This window comes from Cheilinus undulatus, linkage group 7, assembly GCF_018320785.1.
Source record: "Cheilinus undulatus linkage group 7, ASM1832078v1, whole genome shotgun sequence".
Lineage (NCBI taxonomy): Eukaryota > Metazoa > Chordata > Actinopteri > Labriformes > Labridae > Cheilinus > Cheilinus undulatus.
The window spans coordinates 14,798,250-14,823,343 of record NC_054871.1 but is presented as its reverse complement, the minus strand read 5'-3'; the positions used below and the strand labels follow the sequence as shown (position 1 = coordinate 14,823,343).

General features: G+C 39.6%; 1 protein-coding gene across 2 annotated transcripts; it reads left to right on the top strand.

Annotated features, from left to right (window-relative positions):
* The first annotated feature begins 411 nt into the window (after positions 1-411).
* LOC121511905 lies at positions 412-16,961 on the top strand. 2 transcript variants are annotated; one of them, XM_041790764.1, is made up of 15 exons: positions 412-773; positions 2,427-2,618; positions 3,990-4,064; positions 4,655-4,773; positions 5,459-5,633; positions 6,570-6,695; positions 6,869-6,909; positions 6,986-7,088; positions 7,165-7,379; positions 9,945-10,125; positions 11,494-11,577; positions 14,348-14,493; positions 14,619-14,860; positions 14,995-15,104; positions 16,534-16,961. In XM_041790764.1, the coding sequence occupies exons 1-15, from the start codon at positions 627-629 to the stop codon at positions 16,723-16,725; spliced, it is 2,148 nt and encodes a 715-aa protein (XP_041646698.1). In that variant the 5' UTR covers positions 412-626; the 3' UTR covers positions 16,726-16,961. The 2 variants fall into 2 exon arrangements, with proteins under 2 accessions (XP_041646698.1, XP_041646697.1); XM_041790763.1 differs by having other exon boundaries at positions 4,652-4,773.
* The last annotated feature ends 8,133 nt before the right edge of the window (positions 16,962-25,094 follow it).

Below are 25,094 nucleotides of genomic sequence, written 5' to 3'. Positions count from 1 at the left end.
TAAGGCCGCCTGTTTTAAAGTTAAACAGAACTGTACCAAGAAAAAGGTACTTTTTGTGACTTAAAATCCACACAGTTTTACAGTTCTGCTGCTTTATGACTGTGGAACTGTTTTTGGTACAGTACTAATGTGACTCAATCATCAAGATGAAACAAAGCATGCATGAAGAGATCCTGATTAGGATAAAAGTCAACTACACATGGCCTTTATGACTCACCTCAAACTGTTGATTGTGAAATTGTTCAGAATTAAAATTTAGAAACCCCACAACAGACCAAGATGGTCAAAGGAAAGCTTTCCTGTTAGCCAATGAGAACCTCAGAGCTGTCCACTGAACCAATCAGTTCCTAAGTGCAGACTTTAGAACCAATCAGAGCTTCAGACTCTGATAGATCCCAGCTTGATCTAATTAGATGTTTGAGCCACAATCACCTGAGGAAACATTTGTTGGTTCAGCTTCTTGAATCAAGGCAAGAAAGAGAGAAAAAAGCAGGACACAAAGAAGATCTAGAAGATCTGGGACAGAACGAGGAACACAAAAAAAGGGAGAGAGTGTAAGACAGGAATGAAGGTCTGAGTCAAGAATATTGATTTGATAAGAGGAGTAATATCAAAAAGAGTCTAAAATGAGGGATTGCAGGATGAAGTTCAGAGAGAGGAGGATGCCGCTGCTGTCTGTCAAAGAGAACATAGAAATGGAGCTGTTCTCCTCAGAGGAGCCTTGTGTGGTCATGACAACCATGGAGAAGGAAGACGACTGCAGCTTTAACCAGGTGTGTCTCAAATTTAAAACTAAAGCTAATGAAATGTTGTGGTGCCAAATTCTGTTCGAGAGTTAAAACCCTAAAAATTCCATCTGCAAGCTGAATACTTATGACCTAATATTTTCATTCATTGTAAAGATCAGGATTTTACAGTAGGCTAAAGAGTGCTTAAATTGAACCCTGCCTATTAACAAGCACTGACTTTATTAGATGAACATCAGTGTGTTATGTTGTGCTAAGAAAAACAGTGGAGAGTTCATTTTGAGCTAATTAAAAAAAGGCTTCATATGCCAGCTGCCATTGTTGTGCAGTGCATTCTGGTTAGTGATGACAAATTGCTTGATGATTTATGATCATTTATAGCATCAGGCACTCTTTAGTTGACATGGTCGACTTGGTAAATCTGTAACCACTGACATGAAGCTGACAGCATTCATTTTTTTATTTTATGTGGTCTGTTAAATTCTGATTTAGGAATATATAGAATTTTTAAATGTAATTTTGGAGAAACACTACTTTTGAAACGATAAATATATATCTTTCTTTGTATATTTTACAAAATGTTTCAGATCATGAGACAAAAATTTGATATTAGAAGAAGACAGCTTGAGATAAGCCCCCTAGTTAGACCAAGAATTAACCATCCTTAACCCCTATTTTTGAATGCTGAGTTCATTTTTGCTAGCCAGACCCAGGCCTGATTACTCTCTTAAATAGAACCTGTCTGACAAAGTGTAGCAAGCTAAAATATCTCAAAAAGCAACAGATCCCACCATGATCTACTAAAGAAATTCAAGAGCAGATGAGAAACAATGCCATCGACATCTACCAGGCTGGAAAGGGTTACAAAGCCATTCCCAAGGCTTTGGGACTCCAGTGAACCACTCTAAGAGCCATTACCCACAAATGGAGAAAAAGTGCAACAGTGTGGAGTGGCTGGCCTGCCAAATTTCTTCATTGACAACTCATACAGGAGTTCACAAGAAAACCACAAAACATCTAAAGACCTGAAGGCCTCAGTGAACTTGACAGAAGTTGGTGTTCATGATTCAACAATAAGAATGAAACTGGGCTAAAAATGGCATCAGTGTGGGAGTTCCAAGGCCAAAACCACAGCTGAGAAAGAAAACAAAGATTCGTCTCATACTGCCCAAAAAATATCTTGATGATCTTAAAATTTTGTGAAAATATCCTGTGGACTGACAGGACAAAAGTTGAACAATAACTTGGTGTAATCGATGGAACCATGAATTCTGCTGTTTACCGGAAAACCCTAAAGGAGAATGTCTGACCATCAGTTTAACCCCAACCTCAAGAGCACTTTGGTTATGCAGCAGGACAATGATCTAAAACACAACAGCAAATCTACCTCTAAACAGCTTAACAAAAAAACAAAATGACTGTTTTGGAGTGGCCTAGTAGAAAAAAATCCTCCACAGAGATGTTTAAGACTCATTACTGTCCTTTTCACAGCACTGTATATCATGCTTGAGTAAAAAACAAAAAAGAAAACCAACAGACTTCCCAACAATTAGAAAAGGAGCTGCAATCATTTGCAACATAATCCTCTATACCCTCATAATGTAATTCTCTTTCTGTTATCAGATAATTTATGTTATTACAAATAAGCATACTCTTTCTTTTTCCTTGTTATTACCTCAGAGACACCTGGAACATCCTCTGGTCCCTGACTCTGAGGAGGAAGAGGAGGAGGGGGAGGAACCAGAGCTGCTGTTTGAGACCCCTCCTAGGAAACAGCAGCCAAAGACCAGACCAGAGCCTCCTGCTAAGAACCTGACCAAACATGTTTCACCAATATCGGGGTTTTTGGAGGAAACTACAATTGAAATGGAGGTATGTGAAAACACACAATCTTACAGTCTAACAGAATAGAGAAATGGGTGTAAATGCACAGTCTATGTTAGATAAAGTTCCTGTAATAGTTGAACAAGGTTTTCATCACTTTTAGCTCACATTTTTAAACAAAATGAAGGGTTTGATGGTGCCCCAGGGTTCTAAACTGGCCCCTTTAGCATTACGAGTGCTCTAGAATCTTTGTTCCTCCCTACTAGACCAGGAGTGAGTCCATGTTTCATTACTGATTTTATTTTTATTAGTTGCTGTGCTTCCATCCAGCACATCTTCATCAGATGCCAAAATTAAAAGTGACTTGCTGTGCTGTGACAATTTAGTTTGAAATTTCTTTCCCAAGAGTGGGCGTAGTTTCAGCATATTCAATGGGCACACCAACAGCATACTAGAGCAAAGATAGATGTTAATTTTTCATGATTTTGAAATAACATTATCAATGCCTCAAGCAGAAATTCAGATTTTTATGCATGCATGTGCACAAACAGATCCTATCACCATGCACCAATGGGGGAGATGCAACAGTTAGGTGGTGCTTTACATAACAGAGACTACAAACATTGCATACACTCATGCAAGCAAGTCGCACGATTATCCTAGCAAACAATAGAAAGCAACAGTGCAAACAACTTGAAAGATAAATCTTACCGTGCTCTGTGGAAGTATATAACAGATTTGAATCCTCCACCATCGTCTCTGAGCACATCAAGCATGAATGTGTATTCCAACAGGACTCCTCACATCCTTGGGCCACTTTTTTGTTTTTAACTATTTTCACTATTGTTTTGCAATCTCCTCCAAAGCTGAGATGGTATAAAGCTGCACTCTTGAAAAACAGTTGGTTCACCAGAACCAGTTCTTCTGGCCCAGAGCCAGTTCTTTGGCTATTGATAAACAAAGATCTGGTGCCAGGGTAAGCAATGCCTCCGTACCAGCCCTGGCTTGGTAGAAATAGAGGAGCAACTGGGTGTCATACTTTTTTTAAGGCCATTTTGATGCTTCCTGAGGAAGTAAAATGGCATCTCTATCAGCAACCAGAACCTCTTAGAGACTGGGTCCAACTGGGACATGAACCTTCAACCCTCTGGTTCCGAACCCAAGTCTTTAAAGGCAGCAGCTAAGCTAGGTTATTTGTAGATGTGCAATGCAGCAAAGCACAAAACTGCAGAAAGGTGGTGGAGATTAAAGCATATGAATTACATTCAGATATCAATGACTGAAAGTGTAAATTAATAACTGCCAATAAATGGAAATATTTGTAACTGCAAATCATGTGTGGTTCTTCATAGTGGTCCTGACTGAACGCTTGTTTTTGGTGTTCTCTTACCTTGTTTTGTCTTCCCTCCCCCCCTGCAGGTGCTTCCTCCCCTCAGAGTTCCTGTCAGGGAGCTGGTGGAGTTAAAGCCCGTTGATCACTCCATGTTCACTCCGGTGCGTCGCCTCAGGTTTTCTGTTGTCACCTCCTGAGTAGCATTTTAACACTTCAGACCCCCAGTGACCTGCAGACATTTCTCACTGTAATCACTAGTTCTTCCCCTGTACCCGCATTGATCCTTGAGAAAATGATCTGCCATCTCATCTACAATCTGTTTCAATCTGCTGAGTATGTCAGGATGTTGTTCAGTGCACTGTGTTGATTTAAGGTAACATTCTGAATCCATCATGCTGCCAAGCCTTGTTACCAGGGTGGATAAAGTGAACACAATAGTAAAGGAAAAATGTTAGGATGAGCAAACTTAAGACGATTTGTACTGAAAACAATTTTGAAATGTCATGAAAAAATAAAATGTGTTTAAGGATCTCATAAAATACATATCTTTCTGAAGAGTGATTAGCCATCAGTGAAACACCAGCTTCTCTATGTATATTCTAACAGTAGGCTTAACTCTGCAGCCAGGATTGCCAAAATTTAAAAATAATTGTAGCTATTAAAAAAATTCTTGCACAGAGACTAAATGTAAGTGTAAATGACTATATGTAAGTGTAATTAATGTGATGTCTTTATGTGTAATGTGCAGCAGCAAACTCCAAGCAAAGCAAATCGCTTCAAATGGAAGAGTCAGACGCCACAGAGGACCGGACTGATGGTCAGAGATGTCGTCTGTATACCTAGAGGACTCTACCTGGAGCAACTGGAGAGGTGAGAGGCTCAACATTGTACATCAAGACTTAGGGACTCTGACCCTTTCTCTTGTGCCATAACAAAGCTAAAATATAATTTGAGCTCTAAATGATAATAGATTACTCATTTAACTTGTGTATTCATATAAAGTAATGCTCTGTGATGAGGTTTTGCCAGGGCCGTTTCGATCTTTGTGGGGGCCTTCTGCAAGATGCTGCTTGGGGGCCTCTAGTTTGCCAAACTACTATGGAGAGAGACTTAATCCATTAGATAATCCACAAACAGGCCACAATCTATTACAGTTCACGAGACAAACAGGCTACAGTCATGTAAACCTCTCATATTAAACTTAAACATCTTAAGTTGAGCCACTCAACCAAGATAACTGATAAATAATAATAAAAAATAAGGAAAACAGCTATTCTCTATGTGTCAAGAAGTAAAATGGATATTGAGTGTAATACTAATGAGACTGATGGGTATTTGTCAATCATTCCATATAAGGGATAAAGGCCAGTAATTTTAATTCTCCTTGGATGAACATTCAACTTCGGGCCCCCTAGTGGCTTGTGGGGAACTATGCATCTACATAGTCTGCATATAGCAAGAAACGGCTGTGGGTTGTGCTGTCAATGCATTTGAATGTTTTTACCTAAGAACAGTGATGAATTATTGAGTGAATATTCTTTTCTAACTAACCTAGACCTGTTGTTCCGAGAGGCAAAGAACGAGCAGCTCTGGTTGCCACGGGAATGACCGCACGCATCACTATTGACAGCAGCTGGTCAGCCAATCAGATGAAGAGTCGGCTGTCGCTGCTTTTCTGGGGACGTTTTGTAAAACAGGAAGGACAAAAATTCTCCTTCACATATTTACAGGTGTGTACTTGGCGGTAATTTCATCGACTACGACTAAGGCCTTGTCCACACAAAAATGACAATGATATATTCCGTTTCATTTTGAAAAAGTTTTCCATAAACACGGGATCCTTTTAGGAAATGTCCACGTCAGCACAGAACCACTGAAAACTCTGTAGTATATATGCCAAGCCTGTAAGTGGCGCTGTAACGCTGCCACGGAAATGCACCAACAAGAGAGAAGAAGATAACAGAGCATGTGTATAAAGCACGAACGTAACCCTGTCATCTGCCAGTGTTGTTTTGGCTTGACCTGCACATGTGGCTTCAGTAAGCTATACTATGTATGACGTATGACAAAGCTTTTGCATGTACTCCTGAATTTGTCTCCATGTAGACGGGGATTAAAAATATTCATTGACACCCTTATTTCCAAGAGAAAGTCTAGACTAAGACCAAAATAGTTCTAAGATGAGTAGAACTGCCATAAATTAAGTTTAGTTTTCATCAAGATGACTAAAACGAGACTAAAATGTAATTTAGTTTTCATCAGACACTAAACATCTATGATATTTCCCCACTGTGGTTAAATCTGCCAAAATACAATACATCTGTAGCTCTTCTTCTCATGTATAGAAAGCAGGGATCCCAGGTTTGGCATGGAACACACTTCCATGATTTGGTACCAGATTTAGGTTAAATGCTGTACCAAAAGTAAAAAACTAAAATGTGAGGACTTTTTATTGACTAAAACTAGACTAAAAGGGTTGAAATGACTAAAATGTGACTAAAACTATAATCTATTTAATCTAAAGACTGAGACTAAAATAAAGAAGCTGTCAAAATTAACACTGTACTTAGTATACAATATTTTACATGAAAGAGCTGACTTCTGCATATTCGAGCACATTTCTCTCCATTAAAGATTCTTTAGTATGCGATTTGTATGGTTTCCAGTGTGTGCCAGGCTCCAGGGTGTTATTTATCCCTGACGCCCCTGAAGAAGGCTGGACAGGAGAGCAGGTACTCAGGACCACTGGGCATGGAGTTCTGTACATCCTCAGCCACCAGGACTACCCACAGGTCAACCACAGCATCTCTGTTTCTCTTTCAGGCTTGATTTGCTGTTTCCTTGTTTCCCAATGAGGGTGTTGTCAGTTATGAACCTAAGGTCTGATTATAGTTAAATCATCTAACCCAGTAGTTCCCAACCTGGGGTCTGGGTCTTCACTAAATTAAAAACCCTCTTTTAACAGACTGACTCAAAGAGGCCAGAAACCAAGACACCCTACCACAAGTAAGAGTATTTTAAATATTTTCAAAAGGCCAATAACTGATGTAACAGTTAACATATGGTTGTTATATCTTGTAAGGAAGCAGGTTTGTCAGGAGGAGAGCGCAGAGAGGCTCACTGATAATGGGAATCTAGAGGGCATACAGACCCTGTCCCATGTTTGCAGCCCTTCAGAGGAGAAGGTGAGTTGATTCATCTCAGTGATAACAAAAAATGTATAAATGCATCAGTGTCATTAAACTTCTCTGTGATATTCAGATCAAACCTGACCTGGACACCATTCTGGGGGTGTTACGACAGAAGCTCGGAGATCATAACGTAGAGACTCAAATCCAGGTGAGGAGGGGAGACGTGCTCCACAGCGCTCTGAAGGTGGTGAGGAGGCCGGGTTTCAGCTTCAGGACTGCACCCATCGTGTCCTTCAGTGGGGAGGAGACTGACTGTCAAGAGGAAGCCCTCAGGGAGTTCTTCAGGTAGTCGCCTAATTGCTAACCTTAAACTAAACCTGAAACCCAGGTCCTGTAATTATGTCAGTGATTCAGTCATCCATTATAGCTGGAAACAAAGCTGTTGAAATTGTCTAGTTTCTAATGTCGTTGTTCCTCTTGGCTCGATGTCGTCTAAAGTCACAGTCAGTATGGAAGTTTGCACAATGTTATGTTTGTGGCTGCTGTCAGGATTGAAAACTGTACCTGTATGTACAGTGTCTACAATGTGTTTTCAGTGCTTTTCAATCAATAAGCCTCTGAATAACGATGAATAGTCAGGATACTATGCAACATGTGGCCATATTTCAGGTTTAAACCACATATTTGACAAATAGCTAAGTGCCTTTTAACTAACTTTGACTTTTTAGGGTGTTGTAAGATACAGTTGGAAAGGCGTGTGTTTTCTAGTTAACGCTAATGTTCAGAGTTTCCTAAATTGCATACTTCTGTACTAAATACAACATACGGTATTTGAGCACACAAGTTCAAACTGAGTTTTATACTCAAATGCAGTATACTACAAGCATACTCCAAGAATTAATTTTGTGTGATGATGGACACTTTGCAGCCTAAATAAACGCCATATTCAAGGTTCAAGCCAACAGAGTACTTTGCCCAAATGATGCCGGCCCCGCCCCTTTCTGGGTGAAAAAGCTGCATCAAAATTCACAGCAGCAAATGGGAAAGATTGGTTCTTTTACAATTTAAAAGCTTAAAAAATGAAAACCATATGGTTTAATGGTTAATGAGAGCCCAAATCCAAAAGCAGGTGGGCTAAGCATAAAAAATAGCATTTCAGAATAATGATTAGCATCTTTTAATTATAAAAACATTTTGGGTGCATGTGAGTGTCTATTCAAGATCTCAGTCAACCAGAACAAACAAATCTTGTGACTGGAGATGTCATAAACCAACAACACATACCTTATGTGTGTAGTTTTACCATGTTAAACTAAATCTTGATTTTGTAAATGTGGCTAACACATTAGTGGATCTGTTACCAGGCAGGCAGCTCCTGCTGTCACAGAGCAATCGCTAGCTTAAAGTCATCAGAAACACAGTAACAGTCTGACATTTGACCACTTTACTCACCTCTGGTTTCAGCCCAAAGACATAGATCTTTCTTTTACTCTCCTTCATCAGAATAAAATACCATGTGTTGGATTGTGGATTTTTGATCATTTGACGCTCAAAACGCAACACTTTAGCATTCAATCACTTTGAGACTGGTGTTTTCTGATCTACTGTAATTCAAACACTGGGGTTGTTGTCACCTAAACAGGGGCATGGTCGCTCTGGAGAGTAGGAGGTAACGTTGCACTTTTTCTATGAGTTGGTGATGAATTTTATTTTTGGCATGTTAGCCAACTAGATAACATTAGCATCCACCTGCACGCAAGCTAACATTAGTATCGGATGGTGTGCTAGCTATAGTAAGCATCTGCTAGCTAGCTACTTTTTTTTTATTAGTAACAGCAGCACATTTCAATCTAGAAAAAGGTTTTAAGTGAATTAAGGTCATTTTCTTTAATTGAATGTTGTTAGCATTAAATACCAGTAAAATGAATTCAGTAATGAGTGAAAATAGCCAGCAAATTTTGCCTTATGTCTGTTTAAAAGGCGCAGTTAAAGAAAAAGAAGAAAACAAAGGCGGCTAAACAGTTGTCACTTTCTGTTAGTGCAAAATGGCAGTACACAGTGTGGGACCACACAGCTGTGATTAAGAGCTCTATACTACATTCATGTTCTGTGACACAGCATACTAACAGAAGAAGCTATGCGATTTGGGCACATGCTAGTTGGCTAACTAATGCTCTTAAAAGTGGCTAATTGCAAGGTAGGCTAGTTAGAAGCACTGTTTGTTAGAAAATGGTTAAAGATGCTTAAGGTTTGTGACTCAGCTGTTCGTATGAGGTATAATATGTTTAGTTTAAAATTTTGGAAGATGTGCTTGCTGAATTTTCACCATCCATTGTTTTTTTTTTTAAACCCTGTTCATTCAGGGCTGGTAAAATCACTTAATACACGTCAATGCAATTTTTTAACCTGAAACAACAGTGCAACAGTATAAAAGCATAACTGCCCAGAATAAATGAGACATCTGAGGTGAATGGCTGTTTTTTTTGTTTAAACACTGTAAAGTGCCTTCTCTGTCAAAGCTGGTCAGTAGGAATTAATATATTTAGGAGAACAAAACATTCATATGACTTTTTTTTAGCTTACATATTAAATAAATGTACAGTATGTGTTACAAACGGGACATACGTGGCATGTTTTGCATAATCTAAGATGAAATGATAAAAAATAATAGCTTCTTGACAAATCGTCATATTTGATTTTTTTTTACATTAGGTCAGTTTTTTTTAGGAGTTTACAGAAAATCCTTTTGACAAATATCTTTATGGTAAATACCAACTTATTAATTTGCTGATCATTTTCCTTTTTGTTTAGTTAAAGGAATTAGTCACTATAATGACACTCTTAGGCCATGTATTAAATCATACTTCATATAATTTCTCTGACGACATTCTGAATTTTTGTGTCTCACAGATTGACTTTGCTGGAGTTGCAGCAGACTTCTATATTCGAGGGTCTTCCAGGTCGTCTGTTCTTCACTTGTGACCTTTCAGCTCTCGAAAACAGGAAGTACTACGAAGCAGGTGTTCTGGTTGGCTGGTCTCTGGTTCAGGGCGGGCCTGGACCACGTTGTCTCCACCCTGTACTCTACCAGGTCTGTTGCATGCTTGTCTTAGTCTGATATTAACTATACATATGGACCATATCGACCCTACAGAATAATAATGTTGAAATTGTTGGTTAATCTTTTGGATATTAAACCAGTATTATGTAAGAGTGGATCTGTCACTTTTTTGCTTTTGAGATACAAGAAATAAAGCCTAGAATAAAACATACACTATATGGACAAAAGTATTTGGCTGCACCTGTTAATTATTGAATTCTGGTGTTTCAATCAGACCAGTTGGCACAGGTGTATAAAATCAAGCACCTAGTCATGCAGTCTGCATTTGCAAACATTTGTGAAAAGCTCAGTAATTTGAAGCGTGGTACTGTGATGGATGCCACCTTTTCAATAAGACAGTTTGTGAAATTTAATATCTGTTGGATATTATTAGACAGTGGAAGCGTTTAGGAACAACAGCTACTCAGCTACAAAGTGGAAGACAATCTAAAATCACAGAGCAGGGCCAATGAGTGCTGAGGCACATGGTGTGTAAAGGTCACCAATGCTCTGATTCCATAGCTGAAGAGTTCTGAACTTCCACTGGCATTAATTTAAACACAGAAACTGTGCAGCAGGAGCTTAGTGGAATGGATTTCTATGGCTGAGCAACTGCATGCAAGCCTTGCATCGCCAAGTCCAATGCCAAGTTTTGGATGCAGTGATGTAAAGCGCACACAGATGCTGGACTGTGGAGCAGGGGAAACTTGTTCTGTGGAGTGAACAATCACGCCTCTCTGTTGGGCTTTCAGATGGGTGAGCCTGGGTTTGGCAGATGCTGGAGAACATTACCTGTTTGACTGCATTGTGCAAACTGTAAGTTTGGTGGAGTAGGGATAATGATATGGGGGTGTTTTTCAGGGTTTGGGCCAGGCCTCCTCTCTCCAGTGAAGGGAAATCTTAATGCTTCAGCATAACAAGACATTTTGGATGATGCTATGCTTCCAACTTTTTGGCAACAGTTTGGAGAAGGCAATTTTCTATTCCAACATGACTGTGCCCCAGTGCACAAAGTAAGTACTATAGAGACTTGGTTTGATGAGATCAGTGTGGAAGAACTTGACTGGCCCACACAGAGACCTGACCTTAACCTCATCGAGCACTTCTGGGATGAATTGGAACAGAGATTGAGAGCCAGGCCCTCTCATCCAACATCAGTGTCTGACCTCATAAATGCTCTACAGAATGAATGGGCATGAACTTCCATAGGAAAAAGTCATTACAGTTCCTGTTGGTGTAATGGTCAGGTGGTCGCATACTTTTGTCCATATAGTCTGTTATAAAGTATACTAGTTTGCTGTGTTGAATTATTTTTGCACTCTGGTATTCTTTTGGTCATTGTTTTCTATCCTTTCACAGCTGATGTGTGATCAGAATCCTTCTTTAGAAGACTTTAGCTGGAGGGACATCGTTGAGGCTGAAGCACAGATCAGACTACAACAGGTAATATAGAGAAGTGTAGACATACATACACATACAAACTTAAACTTCTGACAAATGAGCACAAGTAGGTTTAAATTATACTAAACTAAATATACTTTATTTAATACTCTTAGTGAAAACTATTGACATCACTGTGTACAATTCTAGTCACAACATTGTGTTTACATATTTTGTATTTCTGATAGAAATTTCTTTCCTGCTTTAATCTGAGAGCAGATAAAGAGAATTATGCCAGCATTATCTAAAGGATTTAAAATTTATATAAACAGAAGGATATACATTTGTACCTCCCCTACTACATGGCCTCATAGCCAAAACAGCATTGCCACCTTCAACAGACCCAGGCTCTGCAAGCTCCAGGTAGAGACAATCCTGATACTGTCTATCCTAACACCACTCTTAGTTTAAACCACAAAGGAAAACTATTCCTGGTGCCAACATGATGTGTAAAACTGTAAACAGCACAAGAGAAAGTAGAAAGACAGAGAAAAATGTTAAGGCCTATCAGAGCGACGAGAGTAGAGGAAGTAGTATCCTGAGCCCAACAGGCAGGTGCTGCTTTATAGTTTTTGAGCAGTGGAGTTTGTGGATAAAACTCATGCTGAGGCTGGTCGGTAGAAGTGCAAAAACAGCTCTGCATGGAAAGCTTTCAGTGTGGCTCTTTGCTCTTGTTTTAGTAAAGAAATGTGGCCCAGTTTTGATTAAAGCTGCCGCTATACAAGAGCCATATCCTGCTACATTGGCAGCAGCCATTCTGTATGCTGGCTTAAGCCAGCCACACAATAGATGATTTTTAAAATCTGGAACGATGGGAACTGTGGGAGACCACAGACTTCAGGACAGTTTCCAAAGAATTTTTAAATCTTTAATTCTCTGAACGCACACGCTAGACGACTCAGCCATACTGTCAGATCACCGGAGACCACACATGCCTATGACCTCTAGTAATCACGTGACTTCAGGAAAAAAACAAAAAAAAACACGGATGTCTGTTGATACCGTCTTGCTGTCTCTCCACAACAGGCTGTCCTGGCATACGTTACAGGTGAAGCAAAAATCATAATATAAGGGAAAGACTTGGGATGAAATCATGGCTGAAATTAAGTTCTCTGACTCCAACCTCCTAAATCGCATCACCAAATCCAAGCACCGGACCTTGGGGGATCAAGCTTTCGACATCGCCGCCCCCACCCTCTGGAACTCAATCTCCCTCTGTATCAGAAACTCTGACTCTCTGCTCACTTTCAAACAATCATTCAGAACTTACCTGTTTAAAAATGCATACGACTCCTAACCATTCATGTTTTTCCTCCTGTCCCATTTATGTTGTGTTTTTGTTTTTGTTTTGTAAAGGGTCTTTGAGTCTCCCTGAAAAGCGCTATATAAGTCTGACGCATTATTTATTATTATTAAGTTAAAGTTGTGTTCATGGTTGAGAGTGGTGAAGGTACAAACGTGTTTGATATTTAAGATTCTGGATTTTGGAGGCTATGACGCAATTTGGAGCAGTAAAACAATCGTGTTGACACCACAAACATGCAGACTACTCAGACAAACAGTCGTTTGCAACGAGGCTCCTCTTGGGATACGCCCCCACGATAGTCGGGGGAGGCAAATCTTGGGCTTAAAATCCTGTGGTGTGTGGCCGGCCTTACAGTACATCTATGTCAGAGGTGGTGAAGGGTGGCTGTATGCTTCGTGGAAAAAAATCTTGGGAGGACACCTAGAGAGATGGTCATTGTCCAGGCCTGGTGCAGGCTGGACGATGGCCATGAGGATGCCGGAGTAGTACAGGGCCAAGGTTGGTGTGGCGAAGTGCAGAACTGGCATATGCTCTCATACCTGACCTAACCTGTCTAAATGAGTGTTTAATCACTTAAATATATAAATGGTTTTATTTTATTAACTTAGAATAATCCTCAATTACCACCAGAGAAGTGTGCATTGCAGTCTAGACTCTGACTCCTAGATGTCATTATTATTCCCAATTTAACACTCTGTACCTTAAAGGTATAGCTGATTAAGATTTTTATCAACTTGGCATAAGTTTAAAGCAAATTGGTAACATTTTTACCAGCCTCTCAAGGCTTCAGACATCTCTGTCACCATCCAGTATATCCAACAGCAGATCTGAAAATATGTGCCTATCTACTGATCTTGTAAGTGTACACAAGCTCACTCAAGCCAGCCTTCTGCTTCTGCGCCGAGTCTATGCCGTAGTGCTGATGTCCCTGTGAGCACTACATACTTACATACTGGTGTGACTACATAAAGCTGTAATGTACTGCCCAAGGACTACTCAGCTGTGTCCTTTATGCTTGTCTCACCACAGCTTTCATTTCTGTACAGGAACTGAACGTGTTATGTTTTGAGCTGGAGCTGATAAATACTGAGCAGCAGTTAGTAATACTGCAGTTACAGCAACAAAGAGAAGAGAGGAGATGGAAGGCATGGCCGCTGTATCAGATGAAGCACAGAGGAGTTTTTAGGTCTCATTCAGCCACTGAGATACACACAATGTGAAATGCTCTGATTTTCAGATGATGAACAAGCAGGTTTGACAAGTTTTATCACCATCTACAGCCACGCTAGAACACAAAACTTGTAAAATCCCAGGGCTTGCAATCTGTCATTACAGCACGTAGTTGGATTTGGCTATATGTGTAGACCTCTATGTAGTGTTCAGGGCAACGACATAGCTTTGACAAAGAAGCATAAAACCAGGCCTACACTCTTAAAACTCATCCACTCTCCTTTGGTTCTCTTGTAGCTGCAGAGCTGTACAGATGTGAAGCTTCTGCCTCCTAGTCAGTGTGACTGGTTGTCCAGCTGTGGAATCCCTGAAATCTCTTCAGCTCATTCTGATAAAATACCAGACATCTACTGCCGTGTAATTAAACATTTCACCTACCACAGGTCAGGGTAACAACCAGAGACTGGTGCTGTCTCTACACTCCAGTCATCACATTTTTCTAATTATATGTGTGAAAACGTTTCTAAGCAAATGAAACAATGCATCCTTTCCGTTTGTTGTCTCTCAGGGTCTCCAGTATGATCTCCCAGTTCACAGAGGGGCTCAACAGCTGTGGTGGATTGTGGGATGTGATACAGTCGCAGTGGGTGTTGTTTGCATCAGAGATGATGGGGGCACAGCAGCATCCTCTGATTCTAGAAGAGTTCAAACAGCTTTTCACCGTCTGTTATAGTCCTCCAGGCAGCCTGCAGAGGGCTGCTGAGGAGGCAGCAGCTGCACACTGGGAAACGGCCCTCAGCTTGATCAGCAGTAAGAACAGAGAGATGCATGGGGGAGGAGTGGCAGACAAAATATCAAGACCTAAATGGTTAATGCTGAAAGTGTTTGAAGGTTTACTGTAATATTTTTACAAATGTTTTTGTTTTGTGCCTCATTTTGGTCAGATGGAAAGGCAGATTTTACCTTTGAAGACCTCTTCTCCTTCATCACTGGAGCTGATCATCCTCCTCCTCTCGGGTTCTCTAGATTGATCCCACTGCGTTTTCACTTCCAGGTTGGTATTTATCGGATCAAAAATTTTTGTTTGGCCTTTCTTCAAGGCCTGTTAAATGAAGTTTAAGGCTTACAATCTCCAGTCACTGGTCGGTCTGTCATACATAGAGAGATGGGTCAGCAGGGGCCAACTGATTGTTACACTTCTGTGAAACAGTATTGACCCCCTTCCTGAATTCTTGTTTTTTTGCAAATTTGTTACACTTAAATGTTTCAGATCATCAAACAAATGTTGATATAAATACCCCAGTAATACAGAATGTAGCTTTTAATATGATGATTTCATTTACTAAGAGAGAAAAGTCATCCAAACCTACCCGGCCCTATGTGAAAAAGTAATTTCCCCCTTGTTAAATCATGGATTAACTGAAACTAACCACATTTTTTTGAAATCTGAGATAAATTTCTCTAGCCACACCAATGCCTGATTGCTGCCAGACCTCTTTAACCAAGAAATCAACTAAATTGAACCTGTCTGATAAAGTGAAGTAGGCTAAAACACTGCTGAGTAACACCATTTAAAGATCTTCAAGAACAGATGAAAAACAAAGTCATTAACATCTATGAGTCTGGAAAGGGTTACAAAGCCATTTCTAAGGCTTTGGGACTCCAGAGAACTACACTGAGATCCATTATCCACAAATGGAGAAAACTTGGAACGGCAGTGAACCTTCCCAGGAGTGGCCAGCCTACCAAAAGCACATTGACGGCTCATCCAGGAGGTCACAGAACATCATCTAAGACCTGCAGGCCTAGCTTGACTCCGTTAAGGTCAGGATTCATGGTTCAACAATGAGAAAGATGGAGCAAATATGGCAACCATGGGAGAGTTCCAGGGCCAAAACCACTGCTGACCAAAAAAGTACCCAAGGGCTCGTCTCACATTTGACAAGACATACCGACGATCCCCAAGACTTCTGGGAAAATATTCTGTTGATTGATAAAGAAAAAGTTGAACATTTTGAAAGGTGAGCGTTACGTTACATCTGAGGTAAAACTAATCCAGTATGTCATAAAGAGAACGTCATACCAACAGTCAAACATGGTGGTAGTGTTATGGTCTGAGGCTGAAGTTCTGATGAAACTTCTTGTACGTTCACATGCTCAAGAAAACCAAAAAAGCAGGTTTTGATAAAGAGAATATATGTTGCCTCTTCAAAAGACGTGATTGAGAGGGTCTTACACCTTTGAAGCTGCGACATGGTACATGGTTACTGTGACATAACAGTATGGTGTGTTGCAGGGACCTTTGACCTCCAACATCTAAGTACCTCATGTACTCAGGCTGTCATGTTCTGGCGAAGTTTGAATCCGACCTGCTTACCCCCGAACACCCTGCTATTTCTGTCTATGATCTTGTCTCTAAAAACAAACAAAAAGTAAGATTGGTCGTGGTTTCATATTTCCCTGCCCCTGACTCTATTTTCCAGGATGGGAGCCTATCAGACGCCTACCTACCCCGTGCCTCCAGCTCTGCTCCCGAGCTCTACCTGCCAACAGGAGTGACCAGGCCTGCAGATGTGTTGAGGCTATTGAGTAGAGCTGTGCATGAAAAGACGCTGGACCTTGGATGTGTCCAGAAAGAAGGGGACGAGGAGGACAGCTGTGTAGATGTGATATAGTCTTTTTATAGTTTCATAATGTAATGAAAGTAGATTCCAGCATGCTGAGATTAACTTTATTTGATCTGGAAAAAAAGGACCATTTATCATTGTGCCTCTGCTGATTTAATGATTTAATATTCAGAGAAAGTGTTTCACAAAGTTATCAGAAATATTTCTGCATTGTACTTTCCTGTTGTTATCTTTCCATAATTTATTAAAGGACAGTTCTGTTTGGTTTGAAAAATAAAATGTTGATTAAAGTTTTCCTTTTGCAATCTTTTTTAACACAAAATGAGAAAACTGAGAAAGTAAAGAAACCAAATAAACAAGCAGTGATTAGACACAGTTTGACAAACAGGATACAGGATGCAAACTTAGGACAAGAGTTTTTGTTTGAGGGCCAGGAGACAGGGAAGCAGTGAAATCCCTGTCCAGCTGGCAACCCAGAGGCCCAGATGACGTAACAGGCCAGGTGGAACCTACCATGGCCACACAGAAGACGATGGCAGCTTGATCCCTGACAGAGAATCGCATGCTGAAGTTGGTTGGATGGGCTAGTTGTTTGTAGATAGCTGAGAATGTGCCAACAAAATGATTTTCCTTTGTCCTTGGAGAATGTTTTGTGCATGAGCCCTTCTTTCCTTAGACTGTCCGTTTAACAAGTATATCATTTGCATTCGTTAGGGGAGCCGGGGTTAAAACATTACTTTCACAGTTACCAATGGCATGTGAAACACAGACACTAAATAGATAGAAATCTACAAAACAAGGAAATGACTACAGAGAGCACAACATACTCTTATCAAACTCAGATAGGTCACAAATCAAAATCAGGGCAAGAAGAGAAACACTCCACACCCTTGGTATGAGGAGTCGAGGATAACTGTGAGCACTGGTGAGGCGTCACTTCATGCATGTGTTTTTCTAGATTAAAACTGATAGCGGAGACTTGCCAAATAGTTGCCTCTTTCTCTTACAGTTCTAGTGGTTTGAAGATCACTGTTGTAGATCTCAGCAGCAGAAAGAAGTTTGATGCGCCAGATAAGGAAAAACTCTGAAGACACACCTTTATCTAGATATGAAGAAATATTGTAGGCGAGCTGTCATCCCACACTGTGCTAAAACAGATTCAAGCACAAGCTTTAGAGTGGCACTATTAACAGAAAATCAATCTCGAGCCTGAAAAGGTGTATTGCAGAATACACTCCTGATCAAAATTTTATGACCAGTTGAAAAATTGCAAGAATTTACATTTTGCACTGTTGGATCTTAAGAGGGTTATAAGTAGAGCTTCAAAATGCAAAAAGAAGAAATGGGAGCAAGACAATAAAAAAATTCTCTTCAAAAATTTGTTTTGGCATGCTTGATGTGAGTGTTTCCAGGAGGCTAGTGGGAACGTTGCTCCAAGTGGTGAAGATACATAGCTTCACCACCATGTCCAGTTTTGTAAACTTCCCTTGCCATCCATCCCAAATGTTCTCAATTGGATTTAGATCAGGCAGGATGGTCCATAAGAGTGATGTTATTCCCCTGGAAGAAGTCCTTTGTCAGGCGGGCTTTGTGAACTGCAGCATTGTCCTGTTGAAAAACCGTCATTACCACACAGACGAGTGCCCTCAGTCATGAGGGATGCTCACTACAAAATCTCCACATAGCCAGCTGCCGTTTGACGCCCCTGCACAGCCTGAAGCTCCACTGTTCCACTGAAGCACCCCAGATCATGATGGCACCCCCACCACTGTGCCGCGTAGAAAACATCTCAAGTGGGATCTCCTTGTCATGCCAGTAACGTTGGAAGCCATCAGGACCGTCAAGATTACATTTTTTCTCATCAGAGAATAAAAGTTTTTTCCACCCTTCGATGCCCCATGTTTGGCGCTCCCTTGCAAAGTCTAAACGGGCAATTTTGTGTCATGAAGGAGACGAGGCCGTTGAAGACGTTTTTTTGTTTTTTAAGCCCTTCCCTCGTAGATGCCGTCTCATGGTTATTGGGCTGCAGTCGGCACCAGTAACGACCGAAACTTAGGTCGAGGATTATCCCGTGTCTTGAGGGACAACCAATCAGATCCTCCAGCTCAGTGCCGGGGAAAATCTTTTGGGTCTACCACTTGACTGTCTTATGTGTCCAACCTCAGCAGCGATGGCGCGTTGCGAGAGGCCTTGCTTATGCAGCTCAACAATCCGACCACGTTCAAAGACAGAGAGCTTTGTTGCCGTTGCCATCAGGAGGTCATGAAAGTGTGAATACCTGACAGAAAATCACATTGAATCCACATTTTTTTGTGCAGATTATGGCTTTTAAAGGCTGATGAACAGCCTATTTCAGTTTAATTGTTGATTTCAATAAACTGCTTTTTTTTGGTCTTACGCCCATTTCTTCTTCTTGCATTTTAAGCTCTACTTAGAACCTTCTTAAGATCCAACCGTGCAAAATGCAAATCCTTGCAATTTTTCAAGTGGTTTTTAAAATTTTGATCAGGAGTGGATGTGGCCTTTAGATTACCTTTGGTTTAAAGTTGCATTCAGTTCTATTAAGTGTCACATTTCATCTTATTACTATCAATGCTAGAGATTTTGGTAGTATTTTTCACTACTCTTTAGTTGTACCTTTGATAAGGAACTGATATGACTTGTTGTTCTGTGTTTTCTGTCCGTGCTTTTCTTTGTTGTCACTAGTTTCTTTCACTTTTTTCATGTTATTACACTTAAAAAAAACATATATATATAAATTAAAACATAAAATAAGAGCATTTTCCAAGCTGTCATAAGAAAGGTACCAAATCCATAGATAATATAAAACAAATAAAAGGACAAACAAAACCTGTTAGCTGAGAACACCATAGTTTAATCATCAACATTGATGTAATTAATCATGAAATAATATTTGATAAAATATACAATATGGACAAAAGTATTCGCCTGCCTGACCATTTGACCGACTAGGACCATAATGACATGGTATTCAGATACATGTACTTTGATTTAGAGTTTTTGCATCTGTAACAGCCTTCAATCTTCTAGGAGGGCTTTCCACAAGATTTTGCAGTGTTCCAGTCTCCAAGTTAATCTCAAAGGTGGTTGATGGGGTTGAGGTCAGGACTTTCTCCACACTGTTGCCACAAAGTTGGAAGCGTAGCATTGTCCAAAATGTCTTGATATGCTGAAGCATTAAGCGTGCCTTTCACTGGAGATAGAAGGAGCTCCTGCTGCACAGTTGTTGTGCTTACATTAATGCCAGTGGAAGTTCAGAACTCCAGCTGTGGAATCGGCAGAGCCATGGCGACTTTTATTTAATATCACTTACAGCTGACTCTGGAATATCCAGCAGTGTTGTCTTATTGCATCCATCACAGTACCAAGCTTAAAGTCACTGAGCCCTTCAGAACAACCAACTTTGTATCACAGACGATTGCAAATGGAGACTGCATGGCTAGGTGCTTCTACACAGTTGTGGCAACGGTTTGATTGAAACATCTGAATTCAATAATTGCCAAATATGTTTGTCCATATAGTTAAAATTCATAGATTATGATTTATACTAAACAATAAAAGTGCAAACATTGTGTAACCTAACTGTGGAGTAGAGTATATGGCTGTGTTTGGAAAGAGATTGGTTGCAATATATGTTTTAAAATCAAGAAATAAGCAATGAAAAAGTATAACCCTTTAAACTAAAATTGATCATGAGCAATAGTTGTGATTTCAACATTGATCAAAATAATTGTGATTATCATTTTGGCCAAAACCATGCAGCCCTAACCATCTTGATCATTTACAGTAGACTCCACATGAAGCGTCTACTGGACAGCTGGGACCCTCTGAATGCTCCCCAAGTTCACTGCGAAGGATATTTCACCCAGGAGATCTCCGATGAACTAAACAGAGTGATAACAGAAAACACAGAAGATTTATCTTAATATTTTCACTTAACTCGTTTATCGTGTTTATCCATCAGCCCCTCAGACTGAATAAAAAGATAAACAACAACCCACACCCAAAAAGTAAAGCCAAAATGTTGTCACTTCCCCTGGTGACGGGCTGCATCTCCACCTCCTCTATGTAAAATAAAAATGACATAACCCTTAACATTACTTCTTTCTCTTGGTTTCTGTCATCATAGTTTGTTTCATGCTGATTAATTTCTAAGTGTTTGTTTCTGCAGAAGTTTAGTTTTCATAATGTCAGAAAAGAGCAACATCACTACCAACAGCTCTGGTGATAAAAGCAGCTAGAAAGGCGTTTTTGCACCAGACAAGAGGAAACATTACAAAAACTAACACCAGTCATTGAACTTTACATGGCCTGCACAAAGAATCTGTCCTGCTGTCACCTTTACTGGATCTGATCGATGAGTTAAATCTGCTTGTTTCATGAAATGTCAAAATATGCACTCTAGAATTCACCAAGAGGCATTTGCAAATGTGTCTGTTTTCAACCTCTCATTTTGGCTGAAACTCACTGTTAACAGGACTATGTTTGCTATAACACTGGCAATCTGCTAGCTTAGCCTTAAAGGGGACATATTTTACCCCTTTAAGACAAGTTTATATTGGTCCCAGAGGTCCCCAAAACATGTGTGTTAAGTTTGTTGCTGAAAAAAACCCCCACTCTAATATTGGATTTCCCCTTGTCTAATACCCCTCTGTTTCAGGCAGCTCAGAATGAGCTGCTTATGTGTCTGTGGCTTTAAATTTAAAACTGAGCTGGGGGGGGGCTTTTCTGGTACTTGAGGAGGTTGTGGACAGGTCAGGGGTGCATATTTTTGTTAGAAAAGCCTGAAAAAGTGATTGTTGCATAATATGTCCCCTTCAAAGTCTGAAATTTTCGCCTGTTGAAAATAAATACAGAAATAAAAATTCATGTCTTGTTGGCCCTGTTGACACCTACTTCCATCCGACAATTTTCTTTCTGAAACTGGCTCAATTTTTTTGTGTTTATTTACGTCATTCCAACACATCTAAATGGGTGACTGATTACTCAGAGCAGCCTCTGCTGCTTCCTTTCTGCACTGAAACCTTGCTTTAAACACTCGGGGCTTTTCCACTGTGACTTTTGGCTGCGCTTAGCCAAACCAAGTTGTGCTGATTTACTTTTCCATCACCAGTCTGTTCACGCCAGGCTGCGCCAAGATTGGTCCTGCTCAGGAGCAAGGCTGAAGCAAGACGTTTTGAAAATAAAATGCTGGAGATGTCTGAAATATTTAGCCTTTGATATGGACAGTCTTAAATTTATTACATGGTGCTAGTAAAGCATGGAGTTCTTATTACCCAATTCAAAAATATGATTGTGTTCATGTTCTGCTGACTAGAGACCCATAAATCAATCATTAGAAGACTGATCTTTAACTTCTATGAAGGAAAATTCTCTCTACTTGAATATAAGCATGAATTATTGTTTACTGATCGTGGAGAGAGATAGAGAATGGTTAAAGAGTGGCGTGCAGTGCTGTCAGTCTACAGTTTGATTTTTACCTTAAAACAATGTAAAGTCAATCAGATAACAGTGTAGAGATCAGACTGTGGGTGAGATCAAGGAGGGCTTAAAATGCTGCGTCATCAGCTCTACCTTAAACGGGTAGCTCGGTTATGGTGGAGAAGCAAATCCCCATGCTGTGCTGGGCTCCCAAGCCAAGTCGAGCCAAGCCGCTCCATATAATGGAAAAGCCCCAACTGTGTATTTTGTTGATCTTTACTATGGAACATAATAGGTTGCCAGAATTTGAGCTCAGAGCCACATAAAAGAGACTGAATTTAAAAGTTGTTGTAGCAGTAGAAGATCACTTGCCATATTCTACAAATTTAAGCCATTAATACAAAACATGATGAGGTTTGTATGATGTTTCACAGACCTTAAGATATCTGCAAATACCGGGCTCAGGGTGCAAAGACCTTTGTCTTATTTTGTTCTAAGTGCCTCTGTTCCACTACTTTGTAAAATACTTTGTTTCAAATCAAAAAATGATTTTCAGGCATCTAATGTGGACATTTCAAGTTTAAACTTTCCTTGAACAAATTGTGCACCACACAGATTACAGTGGGGACAGAAGTATTTGTCTAGCATCAGTGCTTACTGAGTAGCATGCATCATTGACAGTCCAGGTAGGTACAGGACCGAGTGGGACAAACTGTGTAATGTCACATGCAAAAGGTCTATGGAGATAATGCATTTTTACCAGAACTGTTAAAAAATAAAGGGCTTTACATACCTTTTCTATTTCCTGTGTGATGGTGGCATTACTGATGTCTTGAAGGCTGCGCAGTCTTATCTGGATGTGTGCCAATGAAAACAAGCCTGTACGAATAAAAATATTCACATTTAAATTAATTAAATAGCCTAAAAAACCAAACAAACAAAAAAAACCAAAAAAAAAAAAAAAAAAAAACATCCAAAAACGTACTAAAAAACATTCTTGGTTTGTGAATGCTCCTTTAAAAGTCTTTTGGCCTTGCTGGATTCTGCTCCTGGGATCTTTTCAGAGTGATGATTTTCCACATGGCTCCTTATGTTAATTAACAGTCTGGCAGTGTCAGCATACTGTTTTTGTTTGTCCATCAACTTTACTCTTTGCTCATCTCTCAACACCGGGAAACCAAAATGTTTCCACATGTCAGATTAAAAAGTAGTTGGAGTTTCTCCAATCTAAAATTTTGTCTTTTTTGGCACTCAAAGCATCCACCATTTTCATGATGCTAGATTGCAAGGGTTGATGGTTAATGTAGTTCCCCCTTCTTTACACTTTCTGCCCTCAAGTTCTATTGTTAGAAACCGTCACACATCCCTGACAGTATTAAGACGTACTAAGTGTTGAGATTTAAATGCTAGGTTTTGGTTATTATTTGATTATTAGTAATTATGATTAAAATTATTAATATAACTAAATAAGATTATTGAACAAGATTAATAATTTTCAGAGCAAAAGTCAGTCTCAGAATTAATATTAAAATAATAATAATAATATAATTATTTAATTGATATTGGCATTTAGATAAACAGAAAGTATGAAATTGTGCTCTGGCTCTCTGAACCAGCTAATTATTACAGTTTTACCTCCATACTAAACTACATCTTATGGTATATTCACAAAGCAAAGCAATTTTCAGACCTTTCCAAAAGGGAGAGCCTAACCCCTGACCTGTTGCTTTTGACTGTTAATAAGATGAAATGAAATGACTGCATTGCTGTGGAAAGTACAAAATAATAAATAGATAAACATAATGTACATGAATACCTGGTTTTGTTGACATGACTGCGGTCGCTGCAGGCTTTGCAGAAGTAGGAGAGAATTCGATCTCAGGAAGAGAATTAGTTGTTGCTAGAGTTGCCTGAGGTGGACTCATGGTGGTAGCAGCAGGTGCTATAACAGGGGAAATGGGAAAAAATAAACCAACAGTGATGTTTTTACAGCACATATTCAGATAAAATAAGACCTTGGATCTATATTAAAGCCACCAGTTGCACTGACCCTACATGTTTTCCAGCTTTGCACAGGCTTTATTTACAGAACTAGAAAAAAAGGGCACTGAGGGCTCTAGCAAACTCTTTAACACAACAGCACTAACAAGACCAACAAAAAAAGATCTCTGATAAAACTGACAAAAAGTAAGTTTAGTTTTTGTCAAGATGACTAAAACTAGACTAAAATGCAATGTAGTTTTTTTTTTGGACATTCAAAATCTATTATATTTCTCCACTGCAAGTTAATCTGTCAAAAAACAATGCATCTGTGTCTATTCTGCATCTCAGCTGTAAAAATGCTTGGACTACAAGTAAAGACTAAAACATTTCCTTGACTAAAAGTAGACTAAAAAGGGTAGAAGTGACTAAAATGGGACTAAAACTAAGAGACATTTTGTCTCAAGACTAAGACTAAGACTAAAATTAAAAACGGCTGCCAAAATTGGCTGCAGACTGTAGATCTCTGACGGCAACTCTCACAGACTGTTCACCTGAGACACCATCTATTTCAGAACGGAAATACACGTTAAATCTTTTGAAATAAAGTCAGATTTAACTTCCATTCAGTCTTAGGGTTAAGGTAAAATAAATTATCTTTTAAAAACTGAGTTAATTGTATCAGCTTTCTCTAAAATTTGTAACAGAAATGTCCCTCTGGAGAATAGTCTAAATCAGAATATTCTGATCAAGGTTTTTTTTTTCTTTTTTTTTTTTTAATTACTGCATTTTTAAAATGAGAAGGGAAGCAAACTGAGGAAGACAACTATTCATGATGGACAGAATTCTGGGGCTGAGTGTGATCCTGGATTGGACCTCTTATCTTCATCTCTGTTTTATTTATGAATTGTTTCTTAGTCTGTAATGTTTGCAATGTTGCTATTTCATAAATGTAACTGCCAGACTGTGTTTATGAATGAAGCTGAATTTTAAAT

Bases quoted from the DNA above. Each gene is read 5' to 3' on its own strand.
- LOC121511905 (XM_041790763.1), top strand. From the start codon at position 627: ATGAGGGATTGCAGGATGAAGTTCAGAGAGAGGAGGATGCCGCTGCTG. The intron at 2,619-3,989 runs GTATGTGAAAAC...CCCCCCCTGCAG, and splicing joins AAACTACAATTGAAATGGAG to GTGCTTCCTCCCCTCAGAGT. The intron at 6,910-6,985 runs GTAAGAGTATTT...ATATCTTGTAAG, and splicing joins ACCAAGACACCCTACCACAA to GAAGCAGGTTTGTCAGGAGG.